Source organism: Nematolebias whitei, chromosome 11 (genome assembly GCF_014905685.2).
Source record: "Nematolebias whitei isolate Nwh7 chromosome 11, NemWhi1, whole genome shotgun sequence".
Lineage (NCBI taxonomy): Eukaryota > Metazoa > Chordata > Actinopteri > Cyprinodontiformes > Rivulidae > Nematolebias > Nematolebias whitei.
In genome coordinates, this window is record NC_056508.1 from 40,251,377 (window position 1) to 40,272,039 (window position 20,663).

Sequence of the window (20,663 nt, forward strand, 5' to 3'; positions counted from 1 at the left end):
ATCCCAAACCTTCATTTATTGGTGTTAAATCAAAAGTTTGGACCCTCACATACCGCAAGGATATTTCTGTCCTCATAATATAAAGTTTTTAGAGTCTACAAAAGTTTTATGACCCATGTGGTTAAGATTTTTAATAAAAAAGCAGCAAGTAGGTCAAAACCGTTGAAAGAAAGAAAATGAAGAACAAATACTTTCGTCTAGTCTCTGGCGGTGCGTTGGGGTTTAATGATTTACCTGTGAGCATGCTCTCGTTGACGAGACACTCCCCAGCCAGCAGGGCGGCGTCACAGGGCAGCAGCAGACCTTCCTGAGGGATAATTAGACAATCGCCAGGGACCAGCTCCACTGAGCTCACACTGTCTTCCTCTAACAAAACATACAATTATAGGGTTGATTAAAAAGTGCTTGCTTTAATGAAGAATACCCTCAGTAAAAAATTTTGTTGCTTCATTGAGTTCCAAAACAAAAGCTTGATTTCTTGGTTATTTCCATAATTCATAGGGAGTTAAAAAAAAAAAAAAAAAAAAAAGCATGTAGAGAAAAAAGCAACACAGTTTAGACCATTAAAACTAGAATATGTAGTTCGTATTTTTTCTGAGGAGACACAGTCTTAACATCTGCAGGACCATGCTGCAGATGTTTTACCACTCGGTGGTCTCCAGCATCTTCTACGCTGTGATGTGCTGGGGCAGCAGGGTACTACTTGTGCTTAGTGTATTCTTAGTTTTGTGTATTCTTAATTTAGCGAATGTAGTATATTCTTAGTTCATGTCTTGGATATTACTACTGTTTTTCTTTACAATCTGTATTTTTGTTGGATGTAACTGGGACCTTGTGTACATAGTTTCGTTCCACCTCATGTACCACATGTGATGTGAATGACAATAAAAATCCTTGAATCCTTGAAAGAAAGCCGATGAAAACAGACTCGATAAACTCATGGAGAGAGCTGGCTCAGTTCTGGGAGAGGAGCTGCAGTCTCTGACAGAGGTGTCTGAGCAGAGGATGCTGAGGAAACTGCTCCAGATCCTGAACAACACGTTACACTCCCTGCATGACACACTGGACTCTTACTGGTGGTCTCAGTCTATGACTGAAGGTGCTCCACAGAACAACACAGGAAGTCCTTCCTCCCTGTGGCTATCAAACTTTTCAACTCCTCCCCCTTTCTACACATTGGACATCCAAAGTTAACTGTATTGTATCAACAGGCTCTTTCTTTTTCACACATGGTGAAATTGTTTGCTGTCATGAGAAGAAACTACCATCCTACATTCATTAATGCAAAATGTTCTACAATAAAACCGATGTGGTATTTTTTTGGGGGGGGGGATGAATCCCTGAGAATGAAACACAATAAGGTGTTCTTATAAGTCAAGTCAAGTCAAATTTATTTATAAAGCACATTTAAAACAGGAACTGTTACCAACGTGCTTAACAACAAGATCACAGCATCAAATAAAAATAACAAGCTATAATTACAGCACCAGGAGTAGGCCTGTCATGATAACAAACGTTGCTGGGCGATTAATTGTCTCAGAAATTATTGCGATAAACGATAATATTGTTTGAAATTTGACAATAATTAGCAATTATTGTCAAATTTAAGAAATATTGGTTAATTAGTTTTGAGTGTAGTACCTTTTTTTAACCACCGGATGGTAGTATAAGACTGTTTGAACCGAAGGATGGATAGTGAGGGAGGAGCAGTGTGTCTTTAAGAAAAATGGGAAGGAGGCCCCTTGACATATTCAGTTCTGAAAATGGCGGACGCTCGGTGTGGTTTGAGCTCTTTAGCATAGCATTTTTCACACAAAGCTTTAATCAAAAAAATCAATAAACAAGTTCTCAGCTTCTATTTGCAGAGAAAAACAACTTTTTTCATGAAGGCACAGGTTTCAACTGTGAATTTTGGAGCTTCGACAAGACGGAGGTTTTTTCCCCTGAGGTCGGCCTGTTAGCTTAGCTTCTCAGCTTAGCTGCTTTTAACGATCCAAAAACATGATTTTGGATCGTTAAAACAGATTTTAAAGAGAAAAGAGAAAGGGAGGGGTCAGTGAAGAGTACTGGAGTTGAGCCTTTTGTCATCCAGTGTCTTCAGTAGAAAGAGAGAGACTAAGAAACGATAAAGCCGATAAATGAAAATGAGGTTGATAATTTTCATTTATCATGCGATTAATTGATTTATTGTTTATCGTGACACGCCTAATCAGGAGTAGAAGCATAAAAACACAAAACATAATTAGAAACAATGAAATACTAAATCGGATCAGACTGTGTTAAATGTTAATGAGTACAGGTGTGTCTTCAGGAGGGATTTATGTTATGAGGAACATTATGGGTTAAAGTTCCAGTATTTTGGCGTTCCTCATCAAAAAACATGCAGATCTCTAAACATATGTTCACACTCTTCCTCCCGTAAGGTTTGTCAAGCTAATTTTGTTGAAGTTCGCAAAGACGTAAGTCTAAAACACACTCTAAAACAATGGTTCTACAAAAGGACACATTTATTTAGCCTTCTTAACCTTGACCTCCATTTTCTTCTTTTGTTTCTACTAGGGATGCACAATATTATCAGCATGGTATCGATATTGACTGATATTAGCTATAAAGTTAAATATTGGACATCGGCCATTCCATCAAAATAACTCATCAATATAAAAGGTGCTGTATTTTTTAATATATATATTATATTTTCATTCATTCAACCTTTATTTGGTTAGGAATTGTTTTAGAAGACACAGGGCTAGCAACCAAAGAATCTCTGATGTAAACAGTGACCCCCCCCCCCCTTTTTTTTGACGATCACAGCGGTAGATGTTAAATCCAATGATTGTCAGGTCATTATTGAGTACAGATTTGTTGAGCCAGGTTTCAGAGATGAAGATTACATCTGCCCCAGAAGAACTGACCAGAATTTTCAAGGCACCAAGTTTTCTCCGAAGGCTACGAGCGTTTACATGCAGAAAATGAAGCCCAGACACGTTCTTAAAGTCATTTGGTGTGCTGTAATTAGTGGAGGGCCCAGGGTTGGGCTGAATCCCTGAGAGCAGTAACAACATTATTATCAGACATTTTCTTGAGTTTTTTGTGACTGATGTGTAATTACAGGAGTTAACAGTGTGACAATTAGCCCCCCATAATTGAATCATGAGAAACATTAATGAAGACGTGATCATTCAGAACCCAAAAACAGTGAAAGTTGCAGTGATGGGCAGATTCAGGTGTATTAACAAGATTCAGTGACTCCAGATAATCTGAGAACTGAAAATAGTGACAATAATATGAATGATGCAGAAAAGTCTCAGACCATAAAACGTCACAGTTCAAATGGGCAAACAAACCCGACGAGGTGGCCCAACTGCAGTTTGAGTTGGGCTGACATATATTTAAGCATTTTCAGCCCCCTTTTTGGCATCTGCAATTGGTAGGCCAGATTGACAAAGACCATGCAGAATAAAGAAGTATTTTTATTCCACAGCAGAGAAAGCTATGCACCGCTAGTCTCTGCAAGTAGGTCTAGGGGGGAAAAATATCGGTATTGGTATCGGTCAAATAAGTTTTAACATATCGGCCTAAAATCCAATATCGTGCATCCCTAGTTTCTACCCCCTCATAAATTTTTATCATGACATAAAAACAGAAGAATTAAAATTCTTAAATATTACAAAGCATATTTTAATCTTGATGAAATGCTCGATTTTTTTTTTCTTTCAGTAGAAAAATAAAAATATTCCCAGGGCTCTGATACATTCAGCTGCAGCACTTGTTATTAAAATCTGACCATTTATCAGTTCCACACAGATTTTCTGAAGCTAGCTGAAGTTCAGATCAGAAAGCTCCTTTATAAACTTACCTCCTGACTCTCTGCGAACTGTAACGCTTGTTATAAACTGAGCCATGTTGCGTAGAGTGACGCTTTGCTGTGTGAGGATAAAAAATACGTTTTTCAAACTGTTTCCAGAAAATATCAAACAATCACAGAATTAGGAGACAAATTCTTTGAACGCTTACCTTACGAGTTTCATAAAGTGAGACACTGATGGAGATAATGGAGATAATAAATATACATAGGGCATAAAAATAATAATCATCAATGATCCACAGGGTAATACTGAACGCTTGAAAAATGTAGAACGGGTTGAGGACCTGCAGGAGCAGAAAAAGAAGAAAAATCTAATTTGACTATTTAAGTTTTTCACAAAATACTTAAACCCTACAAATATAACCCAAACTTCCAGAAAATATTTTATTAATGCCATGTACTTCAGTCTATATAACATAAATCAGACATAAATGACAAGGTTTAGTGTCTTATTAAATAAACTTCATTATGTAGATGTGTTTAGACAACGTCCTGGCCTTTCTAGCTTTTTTCCAACTCACTTCGTCAATCAGAAGCCTCCTGTACGATTTCACAGGCACATCAATAAGGTTGTCTCCAAACATGGATCTCCTGAAATAATATTAATAAAAAGCATGATAAATTATTATTTTTAATCCTCTTCAAGTTTAAAACAGCTCACTTGTTATTTCTTCTACCTCATGCTCTGCTCCCCAGGACTCAGGCCCTTATGGAAACTGTGCAAGTCTTTGCAAGTCCAGTCCTCATTGAGGACACTGAAGACAAGAGATTAAAAAAAATGTTGGAAATATTATCAGAATGTTTTAAAGCATGAGTATTTTCTTTTATTATAATTTTCTACTTTATCTGAAAAAGGTCAAGCCATTAAAAGAGAGCTGAGGTAATTTAAGTTGCTGTTTTGATTGTAAACTGAGTAAAGGTGCAGAATGTTTATTTACGTTGAGTGCGGACCCACATTTCAGAATTGAATTCAGTATATATGGAATACTACTGGAGTGAACCCTTTCAAACTCCACCATTTGAAATAGTTTAGGATAAAGTTTTTATGTTTTAATACTTTGCAGTGAGTAACTTCAAGAAGTTGACTGTTTTTGGTTGTTCCTGTTCGACTACCTGACACGACAGAAAGACCCCTTCCTGTCCAGCCAAACATAACGCAGCCCTTCAAACAGGTAGTAGTGCAGCAGCGTTTTCTGAAACACAGTAAAATACAGTTCAAAGACTCAACAGAAGATCCGTCTGGGCATAAATCTGTAAAAAAACAAACAAACAAAAAAACCTCCTGTTTGTACCTCGTTTTTGTGCAGATAAACTGTATCTCTCCACTCAGCCTCCTCCTGATGTCCCAACATCTCCAAACTGAAACAACCAAGAAGGAAACATCCTAAATGTGTATCGATTTTTTACTTTTTGCCTTTTAATCACGTTTCTGAAAGTTTAAAGACGATGATACTGTTGAAGGACAGAGACGTGAAGCTCACCTGCCCTCCTCCATCTCCACTGTCTGCACCTTTACCACATGCTGCCCGCCAGAACCGTCCTGACAGAAACAAATATACAAACTATAAATGCAATGATAAAGACTTGTTTAAAATAAAAATTATTCCATGTTTCTTATAAAGTGACAAAACAAGATATTAATAAAACAAGATGTCGGGATTTATTTTATTACTCTTAGCAGCAGAACTTCTGCCAAAGCCAGCGGGCAGGAACGGCAGCGGGCGAGGACACCAAGCCGAGGCCTCCAGTGAAACAGAATCAGGAGGGAGCCCAACGACAGCACAGCCCCCAGACGACACAACCACACCCGCCAACGCACCCACTTATACCCCTGAACATCCTGAAACAAAGAGTCAGACACATGGTCTTGTTTTATAATCCAACACGGATTAACGGGCATAAATCCTGTCAACATTTCAAAAACCAGAAGAAAAGAAAAACATTATGTGACAGATCAGTCTTCTGCTGAACATGTTGAACACTTAAAGGAAGCACAATTACATCTTAATCAATTATAATCAAAAGGTAATTAATTCTAGTAAGTCAACAAAAATAAAAAGTGAAATTCATATTTTATTTTGATCTAGTGCACACAAAATTAATAACTGCATACATTTTTTTAAAATCTGGATGATTATTGTTTACAGCTAATGGAAACTCAAACTTCAGTTTCTCTGTTAAATATCACATGAGACCAACAGATCGACAAGACGTGGACAGAGCCAGGAAAACTGTCAGGCTCCATGTGCCGAGCAACATCTGACGCAGAGACGTCTGAAGCATCTTACCTGGGCTGTGGAGGAAAAGGACTCGACCGACGCTTAGTTGTTCCACCTCCTCATTTCAGAATAAAGTAATTTATTTAATTTCAATTAGAAATCAAGACAGGGTGGCACGGTGGTGCAGTAAGAGCTGCCGCCTCTTAGTAAGAAGACCGCCGGATTGAATTCTGGCCAGGGGGCCATTCTGGTGGAGTTTACATGTTCTCTCAGTGCATGCGTGTGTTTTCTCTGGGTACACCAGTGTATGTGTCCCTGTGATGGACTGGAGACCTGTCCAGGGTGTCCCCCACCTCTCGCGCAGTCACTGCTGGATGTGAGCACCAGTGACCCCCGTGATCCAAAAAAAAGAAGAAGCAAGTAAAGATGATGGATGGATAGAAATCAAGACCCAAGAGAGTGGAGAGGCACAAAATCCAAGTTTCTTGATGTCCAGTGTGAAGTTTCCTCAGTCAGAGATGATTTGGGGCGACGTCCTCTGCTGCTGTGGACCCACTGGGTTTTATCAAGTCCAAACATAGTCAGCACAGACCAGAACATTTTAGAGCACATCCTGCTTCGCTCTTCAAACAAGCTTTATGGAGATGCTTAATTTTCATCAGGACTTGACACCTACCTTCTCAGCTACTCACTGTGCTTGACTGGCAGCAAACTGGCCTGACCTAAAGCCCATGGACAATCTGTGGGATTTTATCACGAAGACGACGAGAGCCAACATCGCAGAGAAGCTGAAGACTGCTCAAAGCAACCATAAGATGTCAGCAGGTCCACAGACTGATGGCCTCCATGGACATACTTTTCAGGAGGTTTACATCTGTATTAATACTCCTTTTTTATTGATACTATATGATGATCTAATATTCAAAGAAACAGAATTCTGGGTTTTCATTAGCTGCAATTCATAGATATTAAAATCAACAAAAGTAAACACATGAAATACATCACTGAGAAATAAAACACGAGTTTACCTGAAATAAACTCACGGTAATCTAATTTATTGGGATATACCTGCAGTGTGAATCTACACCAAGACATGTCTTATTTTGTCCATTCGTGACCACTACAATAGATTTGATTTGTTTTATTACAGTTTTGATGGAAAATATTATTATCATTAGGCTGTTTTACCAGTGAGGTCAAAAATATGTGACAGAAAATATTCAAATCAACTTGCTTCTCTGGGTCAAAGGGCACAAGGACCAGAATTCACTGGTCGTTACCTCACAGGTGTGTCCACATGACTCCAGACACGTTTTACATTCTATCTGCTGCACATTTCAAAGATTTAGCTAAAATTAACATTATTTACCAAAATGAAGATCACTGTCGATTTACCAAAAGCACAAGAGGATCTTATCTTACCATGTGTGACTCAGGACTGAGGAGGGGGTCTCGTGGACAGGGTGAGGGGAGCCCGCTCTGCAGATCCACAACACGACCTGCAGGACAGGATGTATTAATCAGAACCTTTTATAATGTCAGCACAAAGCTTCAAGGACTGAAACTTTCTGAAATGAATGACAAAAAATGTTCATCTTTTTCTTGATATTCTAATTTTTTGAGCGATGTCTGTAAAAAGGAGACATCATTGCTTTGGAGCTAAGTTAAAATGGACATTAGTCAAATATAAGCTGAATAAGATGATGTCCAATGTATGTAATCAGTGCTGCTGATTTTAGCATAATGACCTGTGAATGTGAGCCTGGATAATCTTGTTTGTTTTATTTATTTGTTTTTAATTTACAGTAAGCTCATGTTGCTCTGACTCAATCCATGGCATCATGTACATTCTTCTACAAAGAGCTGTTTTTGCATGCTGACTAGTGACCTACCACCATGTTAAAAAAAATTAAAAAACAACGTCATGATAACAACTGCCCTCTACATCAGTCAGCGTTACACAACCAGTAAAAAAAGGTAACAGTGAAACCTGACACGCAGCTGATTAGAGCCATAACACAGAGAACTGTGCCCTTCAAGGTAGCGGTAATAATAATCCCAACAACAATCGGTCTCAGCAGCTGAGGAACCGGCTATAATCGACATTTATTTAATCAATGTAACGATACAAACCTTTAACAGAACTTTCTTGGTGATGCTCTATAATCAAGGTAGTATAATCGAGCTGCAATAAATTCAGTCACCTTCTCATAGTGGATCAACCAGTTTGCTGGAGACAGCCGAAACTTGTTCACATGTAAAAGAAGGACTATGAGCCGAACAATAGAACAACAAAGCCCATGCTCAATAATCCAGGTATACAATCCAACATTTTTCAGTCAGGTCATCTGGAGAGTTTCTTTTTTTTTTTTGTGCTGAAACGTTTCGCCTTCGATCCGGAAGAACAACAATAACAATAGAACATTAGTGTCCTGATGGCCACTTGCTATTCACAGAGGGCTGAGTGATGCTGCTAGCATTGCAGCATTGCAAACCCACCCACACAGACCAGTATTTGCAGTTTGACTCCCATCACCCTCTGGAGCACGTTAGGAGTCATCAGGACTCTGTACCACAGAGCAGACAGCGTCACCACTAACTCAGGAGCCAGGCAGAAGGAGAAATCCAACACAAGACCGGCCCTGGAGCAATGTGGATATCCTAACTGGGCCTTCCTGGAAGCAGAGAAGAAATCCAAACTGGACTCCAGTCAGCCATCAGGTGAAAAGGAGGAACCCAGACCAGTGGTCATTCCATATGTTGCGGGAGTTTCAGAGAAAATGAGACGTTTATTTTCTAAACACAATGTCCCAGTGGCTTTTAAACCCCAAAATACATTACGGCAAAGACTGGTTCATCCCAAAGATCCAGTCCCCCGGCACAAACAGAGTAATGTTGTGTATGTTGTTCAGTGTCAGGAGGGTGATCAGTCTTACATCGGGGAAACTGCCAGTAAACAGTCACTGGCCAAAAGGATGGACCAGCACAGAAGATCAACATCATCAGGCCAGGACTCTGCGGTCTACACTCATCTCAGATTCAGAGATTCTTCATTGTTATTTCACCATGTGTTACATGTGGTGGAACAAAATTATGTACACAGGGTTCCATTTACATCCAACAGTAAAATGTAAAATAAAAAACAGTAATAAGATCTAAGATATGAACTCAGAAAAACATCAGCTAAAAATATGCTAAGCACTAATAGCATAAAAACAATACGCCCAACAGCAGCACGAACATGAGTCTGTGTGAGCAGATGAGCACGCATGAACACATCAACATGAAACAGATCAGCAGCAACATGAAACAGATCAGCAGCAACATGATGTGATTCTTCACTTTGACTATTCTAGTTAGCGATTCATGAGTCTAACAGCCTCAGGGTAGAAGCTGTTCCTCAGTGTAGTGGTTCTACACTTAATGCTCCTTAACCTCCTTCCAGAGGGGAGCAGGGCAAATAGTGTGTGTGCTGGGTGAGTGGGGTCCTTCATGATGCAGGTGGCTCTTTTCTTGCATCTAGAGGTGTCGATGTCTGTGATGGTGGGGAGGCTGACTCCAACAGTCTTCTGTGCAGCCTTCACCACTCCCTGCAGAGCTTTTCTTTCTTCAGCTGTGCAGCCTCCATGCCACTCGTTGATGCTGGAGCACAGGATGCTCTCCACTGCACACTTGTAGAAGGAGGTAAGGACTGAGCTTCCCATCTCATCTCCAGGCCAGCGGTCAGGTCACTCTTTCACATCCTTGATAGAGAGGAATGATGGTTTGAGAGAGGAGTGAAGGAGGCCATCTTTGTGAAGAGAAACAGTCCGTCATTAAACAGGGGCCTCATGTCCAATTATCCCCCTCTTACAATGCTGTTATAGCTAGATCACTCAGCCCTCTGTGAATAGCAAGTGGCCATCAGTACACTAACGATCTGTTGTTAGGCTGGTCCTCCTTTTGCATGTGAACAAGTTCTGGCTGTGTCCAGCAAACTGGTTGAAGGTGCTATTTATAAGACTGAGTTTACTGCAGCTCCTCAGACTGAATATTTTGGATAGAAGTTTCAACAAGAAGAATCTGTCCAGAGGACCCGACTTAACCTTCTTAGCTTTTACAGAACTAAAGCTGAGGCTGTTCTTTTTATTAGTCTACTCCAAAAATTAAAAAGTAGAAATTTTGTTTAAAATGCAAGAGGAAACTAAATGATTTACAAAGAATTTGAACTTCATATCTAACAAACATGAACAAAGGCAGCATGTAATACTGATATGCTTTTTGTTTTGACCACTGTATTGAGTTATCTCTTAACATCTTAACCTACCACATTCTCTGAATATGAATCTTTGGGAGTTATCTGAATCCCTTGTTTATTATTAAAGGTGACAACTGCCTTTTTTTTCTTGTGTCTCGTGAATGTGCTTGTGTGGCTGTTCATTACAAAAAATACCTCAGAAACAACTCAATTAAAAAAAAAAAAAAAAAAAAAAACCTTGCAGAAAGTACTCATTAAATGCAGCTCTACTTTTAACTTTTTGACCAAATATGTTTCAGAATGGCGGCCATAGCTAATCAATCTTAGCACACATAAAGACGGCTCTAACAGCCAGTCTTGGAGATATCGAACTGAGAATTTCTGTGGTTCTAAAAAAGTTGCACCCAATACATGTTCTGTGCACACCACATTGCATAAAATCTTTATTTAAAACTATTAGTTGTCTTTACTTAACCAAAGCACTAGAAATCTGTCATTTAGGGTGGCCCTAAGGTGTAAATGACCAACATTTGAAAAAACAGAATTACATTTGAAAAAACAGAATTACATTAAGCCAAAGCGGAAGTGGCCGGAATCACATTAGAATTTGGCCACTTCCGCTTTGGCTTAATGTAATTCTGTTTTTTCAAATGTTGTTCATTTACACCTTAGGGCCACCGTAGTACGTCATTTCTCATCCTGTGACGATTTTAGTCTAAAACTTTGGCATGAAAGATATAGGGTGATATGAAGCCATCTGGTTCCCCCTTTGATGTGGTCCCCCCTCGACTGCTAAAGGAAGTTTTTCCTACCCTGGGTCCTTTTATTCTCGCTATTCTGAATAGCAGTTTATCCTCAGGTGTGGTGCCAAAGACTTTTAAACATGCTGCTGTCCAGCCCCTCCTGAAAAAACCTAACCTTGACCCCTCAGTCATGTCCAACTTCCGGCCTGTCTCCAGACTCCCATTCACCTCTAAACTACTGGAAAAAATTGTGGAGTCTCAGTTGAAACAGTTTTTGGGGGATCACGCTATCCTTGAGTTATTCCAATCTGGCTTCAAATCTCTCCATAGCACTGAAACTGCTCTACTGAAGGTTTTTAATGACATTTTCATATCCACAGACGCAGGTGATTCTGTGCTGCTTGTCCTATTGGACCTTACATCTGCTTTTGACACCATCGACCACAATATCCTCATTTCTAGACTGGAGCAGTGGGTGGGCATCACAGGGTCAGCCCTTAAATGGTTTGGGTCCTAACTCTCTGACAGAACCTTCTGTGTCAATATCAAAGATTTTAGTTCGGCATCGACCGCACTCCAGTGGGGGGTACCGCAGGGGTCCATCCTCGGTCCCCTTCTCTTTTCTTTATACCTGCTGCCACTAGGTGCTATCTTCCGCAAACACGACATACCCTTTCATTTCTATGCCGATGATTGCCAAATTTACTTCCCCCTGAGGCACAGAGGCACACGCTCTATTCAGCCTCTTCTTGACTGCCTGGCTGACATCCGGGACTGGATGGCTTTAAACTTCTTTAGCTTCAATGAGAAGAAGTCTGAAGTCATGCTGTTCCATACCAGTGGCTCACTCATGAACCATGACATTGACCTTTTCTCTCTAGCCCCGCTAGAGAAACAAAAGGTCACTAATCTGGGGGTGATAATGGACCCGTCCTTAAAACTCAACAGTCACGTAAACATGATGGTCAAATCCTGTTTTTTTCAGCTGAGACGGCTGTCTAAGCTGAAGCCTATACTCTCCAAAAAGAACCTCGAGACAGTGATCCACGCCTTCATAACATCTAGGCTTGATTACTGCAATTCACTTCTGTTTGGAATCAGTCAGTCCTCCATTGCTCGTCTACAACTGGTCCAAAATGCTGCAGCCCGATTTTTAACTGGTACAGGCTATAGAGAGCACATCACGCCAGTTTTGGCCTCCCTGCACTGGCTACCCATTCACCTTCGGATCCATTTCAAAATTCTCATGTATGTTTTTAAATCACTGAACAGTTCCGCCCCATCCTATCTCACTGATCTTCTGCAGCCATATGTCCCACCGCGCTCTCTGAGGTCAGCAGACCAGATGCTTCTCTCAGTCCCAGAAACCCGTCGTAAGCTCAGAGGTGACAGGGCTTTCTCTGTTGCAGGTCCACGACTGTGGAATGAGTTGCCACTGAGTGTCCGGCAGGCTCCCACACTCTCAGTCTTTAAGTCTCGCTTGAAGACCCACTTCTATTCGCTTGCCTTTAACACGGTGTGATTTGTTTTGGTCCAGTCTGTTATCTACTCTGTTGGCCATTTTAGTTAGCTTCTGCTGCTATTTGTACCTGTATTTCTATTTTATGTTTTCCTGTCTGCTGTGCATGTTTGGTTCTTTTGTACAGCACTTTGGTTGGCCTTGTTGCTGTTTTAAGTGCTATATAAATAAATTGGTATGGTATGGTATATGCATTCCTTCAAGCAATGCTTCTTTTATTTGATGATGTTCTTGTATTATCAAGCCAATAAAGCATTTTAGACAAATAAAAAAAAACCATTGGGTTTTGGTTATAAATTTACACACCATCACTTTGTTTTGTTTAACCAGTATCTGTAAAAAAAAAAGCTTAAATTACTAGATAAATATGCAGCTTCTGCATTTTTTTAAAGGAGCACCATCATTTTTATTAAACAATTGTTAATTTTTGTCATATTTTAAGAAAGACTTGTTAAAACTGTTGTTTAGGGATCAAACAATCTTTAATCTTTGTTGAAGCACAAGCAATAAACGCGTTTGCTACAAGATGTTTGGTAATAACAAGAAGAAAATGAACGATGTGTAATTTTACTACGGTCAGTAAACGCATCTTAGTCCGACCGAAACCCGTTGGACTTCGAGGTGCACGTGAACTTTACGGCAACAAATTAAACATCATATAAACTTTAATTGCTTGTTAATTCAACAATTTTACAAAGCGAGGGATTAAAATACGGCGCGCGTTAATATTTGTTTGTTTACATACTTACTTACTTCCGCTTCCCAATATTTGCAAATTCCCGAAATAAAACCCGCTTGAGGCTGAAACTGAACTTATATTCTTAAATCCGACGGACAAACTTTACCTGAAGTGGGAGAAATAATGATGCTGTGATTGATAAATCCCACCTTTCAGTTGAGCTGCTGCTCCTGCTGCTAAAATCACAATAAGCCCAATATTCCCGGCAGCAAACCGGTTTAACCAGTTCTGATGACAAATATTCCCAGGAACGAACCACTCATTCACAAACCAGTGGACAACCAGCAAACACAAGTCTAGAAATATGACGAGAGGGGGCAAAAAAATAAAAGTACTTTAATTGATCTGCTGTCTTCAGTTGAGCAACAACCTGCGCAGATATTACTATAAATTGCTTGTTGCTGCGTGTTAGCAAAATATCTCATGAACCACTGAACTGATTTGAATGAAACTCTCAGAAATAATCACTGGATGTGCAACTGCAGCTGATTAACTTTTAGAGACATTCCCATTTAAGAAGGCCACTGCAGCTCAATTAACTTGGCGAACACTAAAAAGCTAAGAATCAGCCAATTTTTACAGATACTGAGCTAAAGTTCGGTGTGGTAGTAGCTGAGATTGATCCCCCCGATACATGCTAACCCATTGAGATTTGCTTTTAAAATATTGCCATTAACAATTGGAGTCAACTCTGTCTGTCAGCAAAATATCTCTTCAAGTAAAAAGGAACAAGGAAATAGTCAGGTAATAAGATCCTGTTGATAAGTGGTTGTGTGTTGAGTACAGATCACAGCAACACCCTGTGTAAACATTAGAAATATGTCTACCAAAAAAGCATCTGATTTATGCAAATAACTACCGAATAGTCACATGTTAAAGTTGATCTGGGTTGAGTTATTTTGACCAGATCACATGCTCGCTCTGTTCAAGGCCAATCTCAGCCAAAAGTATTAGTTTTCTAAACAAACGCTGCTGAGTTTTAAGCCATTCGCCACGGTCGGCAGTGTGTTACACTTCTAAGAAATGATTTATAACGCACGGTAAAGTCTGCGCATGTCACATATTAACAAAAAGTCCATGCTCGTTTCAGCCAGTCAACAACCGTGGAAATTTAAAGCAAGTAAAAGTCTTCATTATGCTTCTTCGACTTCTGTAAGGTCTTCCCAGACAGAAATCTTTTTTTATTTTTATTTAACCTTTATTTATACAGGTAGTCTATTTGAGTCACGAGGACTCATTTTCAAGAGAGACCTGTTTGAGAACCGATGTTGAGGGTTAAGGGCCTTGCTCAGGGGCCCAGAGTGGGGCAAATGTGGGTGGAGGCAGGTGTGGGTGTTTCACCTTTTCCACCCACATTTTGATGTTGTCAGTCCAGGGAGTCGAACCGGCGACCTTCCGATCACAGGTCCACCGTCTCTAACCTCTGCGCCACAACTAGGCCTGTCGCGATAAACAATAAATCGATAAATCGCATGATAAATGGAAATTATCGACCTAATTTTCATTCATCGGCTTTATGGTTCCTTTGTGTCTCTCTCTTTCTACTGAAGACACTGGATGACAAAAAGCTCAACTTCGGTGCTCTCCACTGACCCCTCCATTTCGCTTTTCTCTTTAAAATTCTTTTAACCATCCAAAATCGCGTTTTTGGATGGTTAAAAGCAGCTCAGCTGAGAAGCTAAGCTACGAGCTAAGCTAACAGGCAGACCTCGCTCTCTCACTATCCATCCTTCGGTTCAGTCTTATACTGCCATCGAGTGGTCAAAAAATGGTACTACATGCAAAACAAATTAAAACATTTCTTCTTAAATTTGACAATAATTACTAATTAATGTCAAATTTCAAACAATATTATTGTTTAATGCGATAATTTCTGAGACAGTTAATCGCCCAGCAGAGTTTGTTATCGTGACAGGCCACAGACCACTCCCAGACCACTTTTACGGCAAAATATAACATTAAAACCCAACTTTTTTCAGTCTGGTTTCAGTGGTTTGAGGCAAACGCTGACACTCCAGACTTTCGTTTTAATCTTAAACCCGACCGTTACACAGAAATAACTCTACAAGAAAATAAAAAAGGGAACTGTGACAAGTTCACAGCTGGTGAGACAGACACAAGAGAAGTCATCTGAGCTGAGAAAGCAAAAAAAAAAAAAAAAGTATACAACTACAAATACCACGAAACTGGACTTCCTTCACAAACAGGACATGACAGTGCAAACTGCCTCTGAACCTGAAACACAAACATTTCTTGCAGGATCAATAAAGTTCTATCTTATCTCTTATCTTAAAGAGTCACTGCAAGAAATGTTGGACCATACTGGTTCTGTTTGTTGATTTCTCTGGTATTTCACTGATATTCCTCCAGTCTAGCAATAACAAAAAAACTTTAGGAAAAATATGTATGTATTGTTGGAACTATATAAACAGTATATCTTATTGTTTTGATAAATAATTACTGCATAAACATTAACGCACCCTCATTTCTATTCAGTAAATAAGTTTCGTCCTGTGTCCTGTAGCACAGATTTAAAGTTAAAAAGGAGAAGTATAACACCATAATGTGGGGATCAATCAAGAATGCTGTGGCTTTTAATAAGAACAACGAAGGGAGCGTGAATGGGTGATAATGTAGATCGGACAGATGGGGAGGGACGAGGTTATGGATGGATGGCCTTGAATGTGTACAACAGGATTTTCAATTGAATTCTGAAAGTGACTGGAAGCCAGTGAAGTTGCTGTAAAACTGGGTGATGTGATGAAATGAGGGGGTTTTGGTAACGATGCGGGCAGATGAAATTTGAACCATTTGAAGCTTACAGAGTAATTTGTGCGACAGACCAAAAAGGAGAGAGTTGCAGTAATCAATTCGAGAAATGACCAAACTATGGACCAAGATGGAAGCAGAGTGCGGGGAGAGGGATGGACGGAGACGGTTGATGTTTCGAAGGTGGAAGTATGCAGACCATGTGATATTATTGATGTGAGAGTGAAAAGAGAGAGTGCAGTCAAGAACGACACCCAGACTCTTGACGTGAGGGGAGGGAGAAACCCTGGAGCTGTCAATGGTGAGGGAAAAACTGTTAACTTTAGATATGGTGGATTTAGTGTTGATGAGTAGAAACTCTGTTTTATCACTGTTTAATTTAAGGAAGTTAGATGTAAACCAGGATTTAATTTCAGCTAAGCAGGAAGTGAGGGAGGAAGGAGGAAGTGAAGAGTTAGGTGCAGTGGATAAAAAGAGCTGGGTGTCGTCGGCAAAACAATGGAAGTGAATGTTAAATTTACGGAAGATATTGCCAAGTGGGAGAAAGTAGATGATGAAAAGATGGGGCCCCGGGACAGAGCCTTGGGGCACACCTGAAGTGACAGGGGAGGAGTGGGATCTGAATGATTTAAGTTGGATGAACTGAGTGCAGCCAGAGAGATACGACTGAAACCAAGCGAGGGGTGTATGGGTGATGCCAATGGATGAAAGTCTGCAGAGAAGGATGTTGTGGGAGATGGTATCAAACGCCACACTGAGATCGAGGAGGATGAGAAGAGAAATTAAACCAGAATCTGCTGCCATGAGAAGAGTGTTAGTGATTCTAAGGAGAGCAAATTTACTAGAGTAAATTTTGTACACAAGATCTGACTTTTAAAAAAAAGTACCTCCAAAAAACCCTGTTAGATATATCAATGGGATTTTGGTGAAACATGAAAATCCAGCCCTCTAGCTCAGACACACTTCTCAGTGGAAACATTTAAAGTTTAAATGGGTCACACAAAAAAGGACATTACATGCCATAATTGATTTGTTTTTTATGTCTTTTACAGTCACCGGATGGGTTTTATAAATTCTTTGAGAGTTTTCCATGGGTCGTTCAACTGACCGTCGACGTCATAATAACTTTTGAAACGTTAAGAATGTCTGAACTTTTGCAAAAAAGTTTTTTTTACTTCCACAACTTTTTTAGTACATATACATTTCATACATCAAAATGCAGGCTTTTTAAAAATTCTTTCACACTTCCTTACATAGTTAATGTTTTCTCTCAGATCGCCCCAGTGTGTACACCCGCGCTTCCACAAACTTCAATTAAATTTGAGCTCAAACTGTTTTCTCCAAAAACTGGAACTTAAGGGTTTGTTTAACTCGTCATACCTAACATAAAATCCTGCAGACATAAAAATCCACGTTTGACCCTGAGAGTCTTCTGCTGCTCACAACTCAAGAATTTGTGCAATTTGCCTCAAAGTCTTTGCATAACGACTCTTTGTTTGATGCCTATATTTTAGTCTGCTTCTTCCCGCCTCTCATTAACATGACAGTCAGGGAGTGACAAGCACAGGTGTGGTTACCATGGTGACCATATGAAGCCACCGGCAGCAGCTTTAATATTTCTGATGATTTGGTTCTCCTAACAGTTCATTTAAAGTTACAGCCCAACTGATATTTCGACATGGCCGATATTTTAGGACGATAGTTTAGGACGATATTTTAGGACAATATTTTAGAACGATATTTTAGGCCGATATTTGAGGACGATATTTGAGGACGATATTTTAGGACAATATTTTAGAACGATATTTTAGGCCGATATTTGAGGATGATATTTGAGGCCGATATTTGAGGCCGATATTTGAGGACGATAGTTTAGGACGATATTTTAGGACGATATTTTAGGCCGATATTTGAGGCCGATATTTGAGGCCGATATTTAAGGACGATATTTTAGGACGATATTTTAGGACAATATTTTAGAACAATATTTTAGAACAATATTTTAGAACGATATTTTAGGCCGATATTTTAGAACGATATTTTAGGCCAATATAGACATTTAGGTAAATATCGGTATCGCGGATAAATGGCCTGTTACTGTATACGCCAATATAAACACTTCTAATTTTCACCAGTAAAATGCTGGGAACGAGCCATGTCCTTACTTGCAAATGGCGTAATTGTGCAATGTATCCAGCAGAGGGTGCATGCGGACTACTTTCAAATCGACTCACAGCACAGCCGAAGCAGGAAGCAACACTGTGTAGCGTATTTTGCTGAACAGAGCACAGTAAATTTATTGTAACTGATCTGTAAAATAAAAATAAAAATCTCTTCAATCCTCCTCCAACCCGCTTGTCATTAGCTACGTACCTCATTAGCAAGCTAATATTTAAATAACCTATCATAGGTCAGATCTCGTAAAACTTTAGGCAGAACAATAAATCTAACGTAGAGTAACATATATCAGTGTTAGTAACGTTATCTTTGTCGTCCTCAATGAAATGCATTGTGTTTGGGAACTTTTGGTCAAAGTTTATGGATGTTTTTAACTACTATGGCTGAGAATGTTAACTCTGCCCATGAACCGTATGTTTGAGTTAGCAGAGAGAGATGGATGAGGAGCTGATTTGAGGCTGCAGGCACAGCTGTTGCTTCAAGGTCGCCTCCGAGTGTGTGAGCTCGGCTGAACTGATAAGGTATAAAAACAAGCTTCGCACACTGCCCGTGGCAGATTCTTGTGACTGGGCTTCATGCGTGTACTCCCTGTACATCTGTGTAACCTGTCCTGAAAATCTGTCCTTGCAAGTAAAAACCGGTTACAAATCTTCTGTTGTCCAGCGTGGCTCTTTTTGAGTAAGTGAGATAAAACAAGAATATTTTTCTCCAACACGTTGTTTGTCTGAAAGCTTTACTTCTCTGCAAAGAAACAAAAAAATGATGCTGCGGTCAATATGCCATACGTGACTGTTTAAACAATGAACAGGGAAGGGCGTTTCTTTGTTTCTTTTTTATAACACACGAGATAACTTTATGGTGAACAGTGGAGGATAGAAGATGTGAACACACGTTAGGAAGACCGTTTCAAGACTTCAAGTGTTAAAACAGATTTAAAAGTAGCCGTTTACAGAGATTCTTGGGGGTGGACAAAGCTCAAAACTTTTAGCCAATATATCGGTTATTAGCAGTAGCCCCCTCCCAATATCGGTATCATGATAGCCAAAATGTCTATATCGGTCGGGTAATATGTAGATATTTTTGCTTGGTTATATTATATTTTTAAAAAAGTATATTTTGCTTTTATGATGCTCCACACTGCTTGATTCCTGTTATTTATTCTTCACAGCTGTCTTAATCGTTCTCTTTTCCTTCAAATTAACATATCGACTCCGACATTTACACCTAAACATCTCATAGATGCTACTCGTCCAATTCCAACATCTATTCACCTACAGGGACTACAGCCAGCTTAATGTAGGCCAGTCATGTGACTCAAGCTAACGCTTGTTTGTTTTCTCACGGATTCAGCGCTTTGTTTATATTGAGTGTGGACCCGCATTTCAAAATTGCATCCCATATATCTGTAAAACGACCGTAGCAAACTCTGTCAAACTGCACCGTTTGACATATCTCAGGATAACCTTTTTTTTTATGTTTTATTTCAAAATTTGCAATGATTACCTTTAATTTTGGAGCCAATTATAGTTAAGGTGAGCAGATGACTTTGTTTACATTGTGGATCACATACTAAGGGAAGCTAGTTAAGGCCACACAGTCCATTAAAACTACTTAAGGTAGTCAAACAGTAGTGAGATCAGTGAATGAAATATAAAATAGGCTGTCAGTAGAGCCATAATAAATCATATTCTGTTTTGTAGGTCAAATCAAAATATCAAATTTAAATCAACAACCAAACAATCAAGAAGTTGTAGTGTTGACTAGTTTTTATGAGGTTTTTCACCACGCTTGAGCTTTCTTTCAGTTGTATTATGCTGTGTACACACAGGAGCTTTTCTGTCATGGTTTTAAAATCACTTGATAACTGTCTGGGTTCAAGAGACAGTTGGAACAACAGCCTGGTTCCCTCCACTTTAGCGCGACACCAGGCGGCTAACGGTTAGTAACGACAGTCCCGACAGTTCACTGGGGTAAAAATGTGAATTAAAAGCGTCCAGAAGCACCTACCATGTTTGTTCATCCTTTTGTCACGATGACTGCCTCCACATACCTCCGGGAAAAGGAGCTCGGTGTCCCAACAGAACTCGAAAACCTCGAGAAAAAAAAAAAAAAAAAAAACGACAGCCACCCGTAGCACTCTCTACGGCAAGTCTGAACGTCCAAAAAGGTCTTACGCGTTTGACGTTCATCGAGAAATCGTTATTTTCTGCTTTTAAACTGAACGAATAGATTATTTCAAACATTTCAGCCATTAAACATGGTTATATAGTTTCAAGAGGTTCACAGTGATGTTACAGAGAAACTTTTTAAACAATTACTTATGCGATTGTGATGAGCAAATAAAATAATGAACAGATCATTTCCTGTTGGAAAGTTAATTTTCTAATCAAAAGT

The 20,663-nt window shown here is 39.6% G+C and overlaps 1 protein-coding gene across 1 annotated transcript in view; it reads right to left on the bottom strand.

Annotated features, from left to right (window-relative positions):
- LOC119417142 (polyamine-transporting ATPase 13A2) overlaps positions 1-20,289 on the bottom strand; it is a 32,068-nt gene extending 11,779 nt beyond the window's left edge. The window contains exons 1-11 of the mRNA XM_037684352.1: positions 20,277-20,289; positions 7,507-7,583; positions 5,538-5,705; positions 5,347-5,405; positions 5,158-5,224; positions 4,979-5,058; positions 4,543-4,620; positions 4,387-4,456; positions 4,015-4,149; positions 3,857-3,923; positions 235-366 (exon numbers count right to left, since the gene is read on the bottom strand). Of these exons, the coding sequence (XP_037540280.1) occupies positions 235-366; positions 3,857-3,923; positions 4,015-4,149; positions 4,387-4,456; positions 4,543-4,620; positions 4,979-5,058; positions 5,158-5,224; positions 5,347-5,405; positions 5,538-5,705; positions 7,507-7,583; positions 20,277-20,289 (946 nt within the window). The remainder of the gene's footprint in view (positions 1-234; positions 367-3,856; positions 3,924-4,014; positions 4,150-4,386; positions 4,457-4,542; positions 4,621-4,978; positions 5,059-5,157; positions 5,225-5,346; positions 5,406-5,537; positions 5,706-7,506; positions 7,584-20,276) is intronic.
- Between the last annotated feature and the right edge of the window lie 374 nt (positions 20,290-20,663).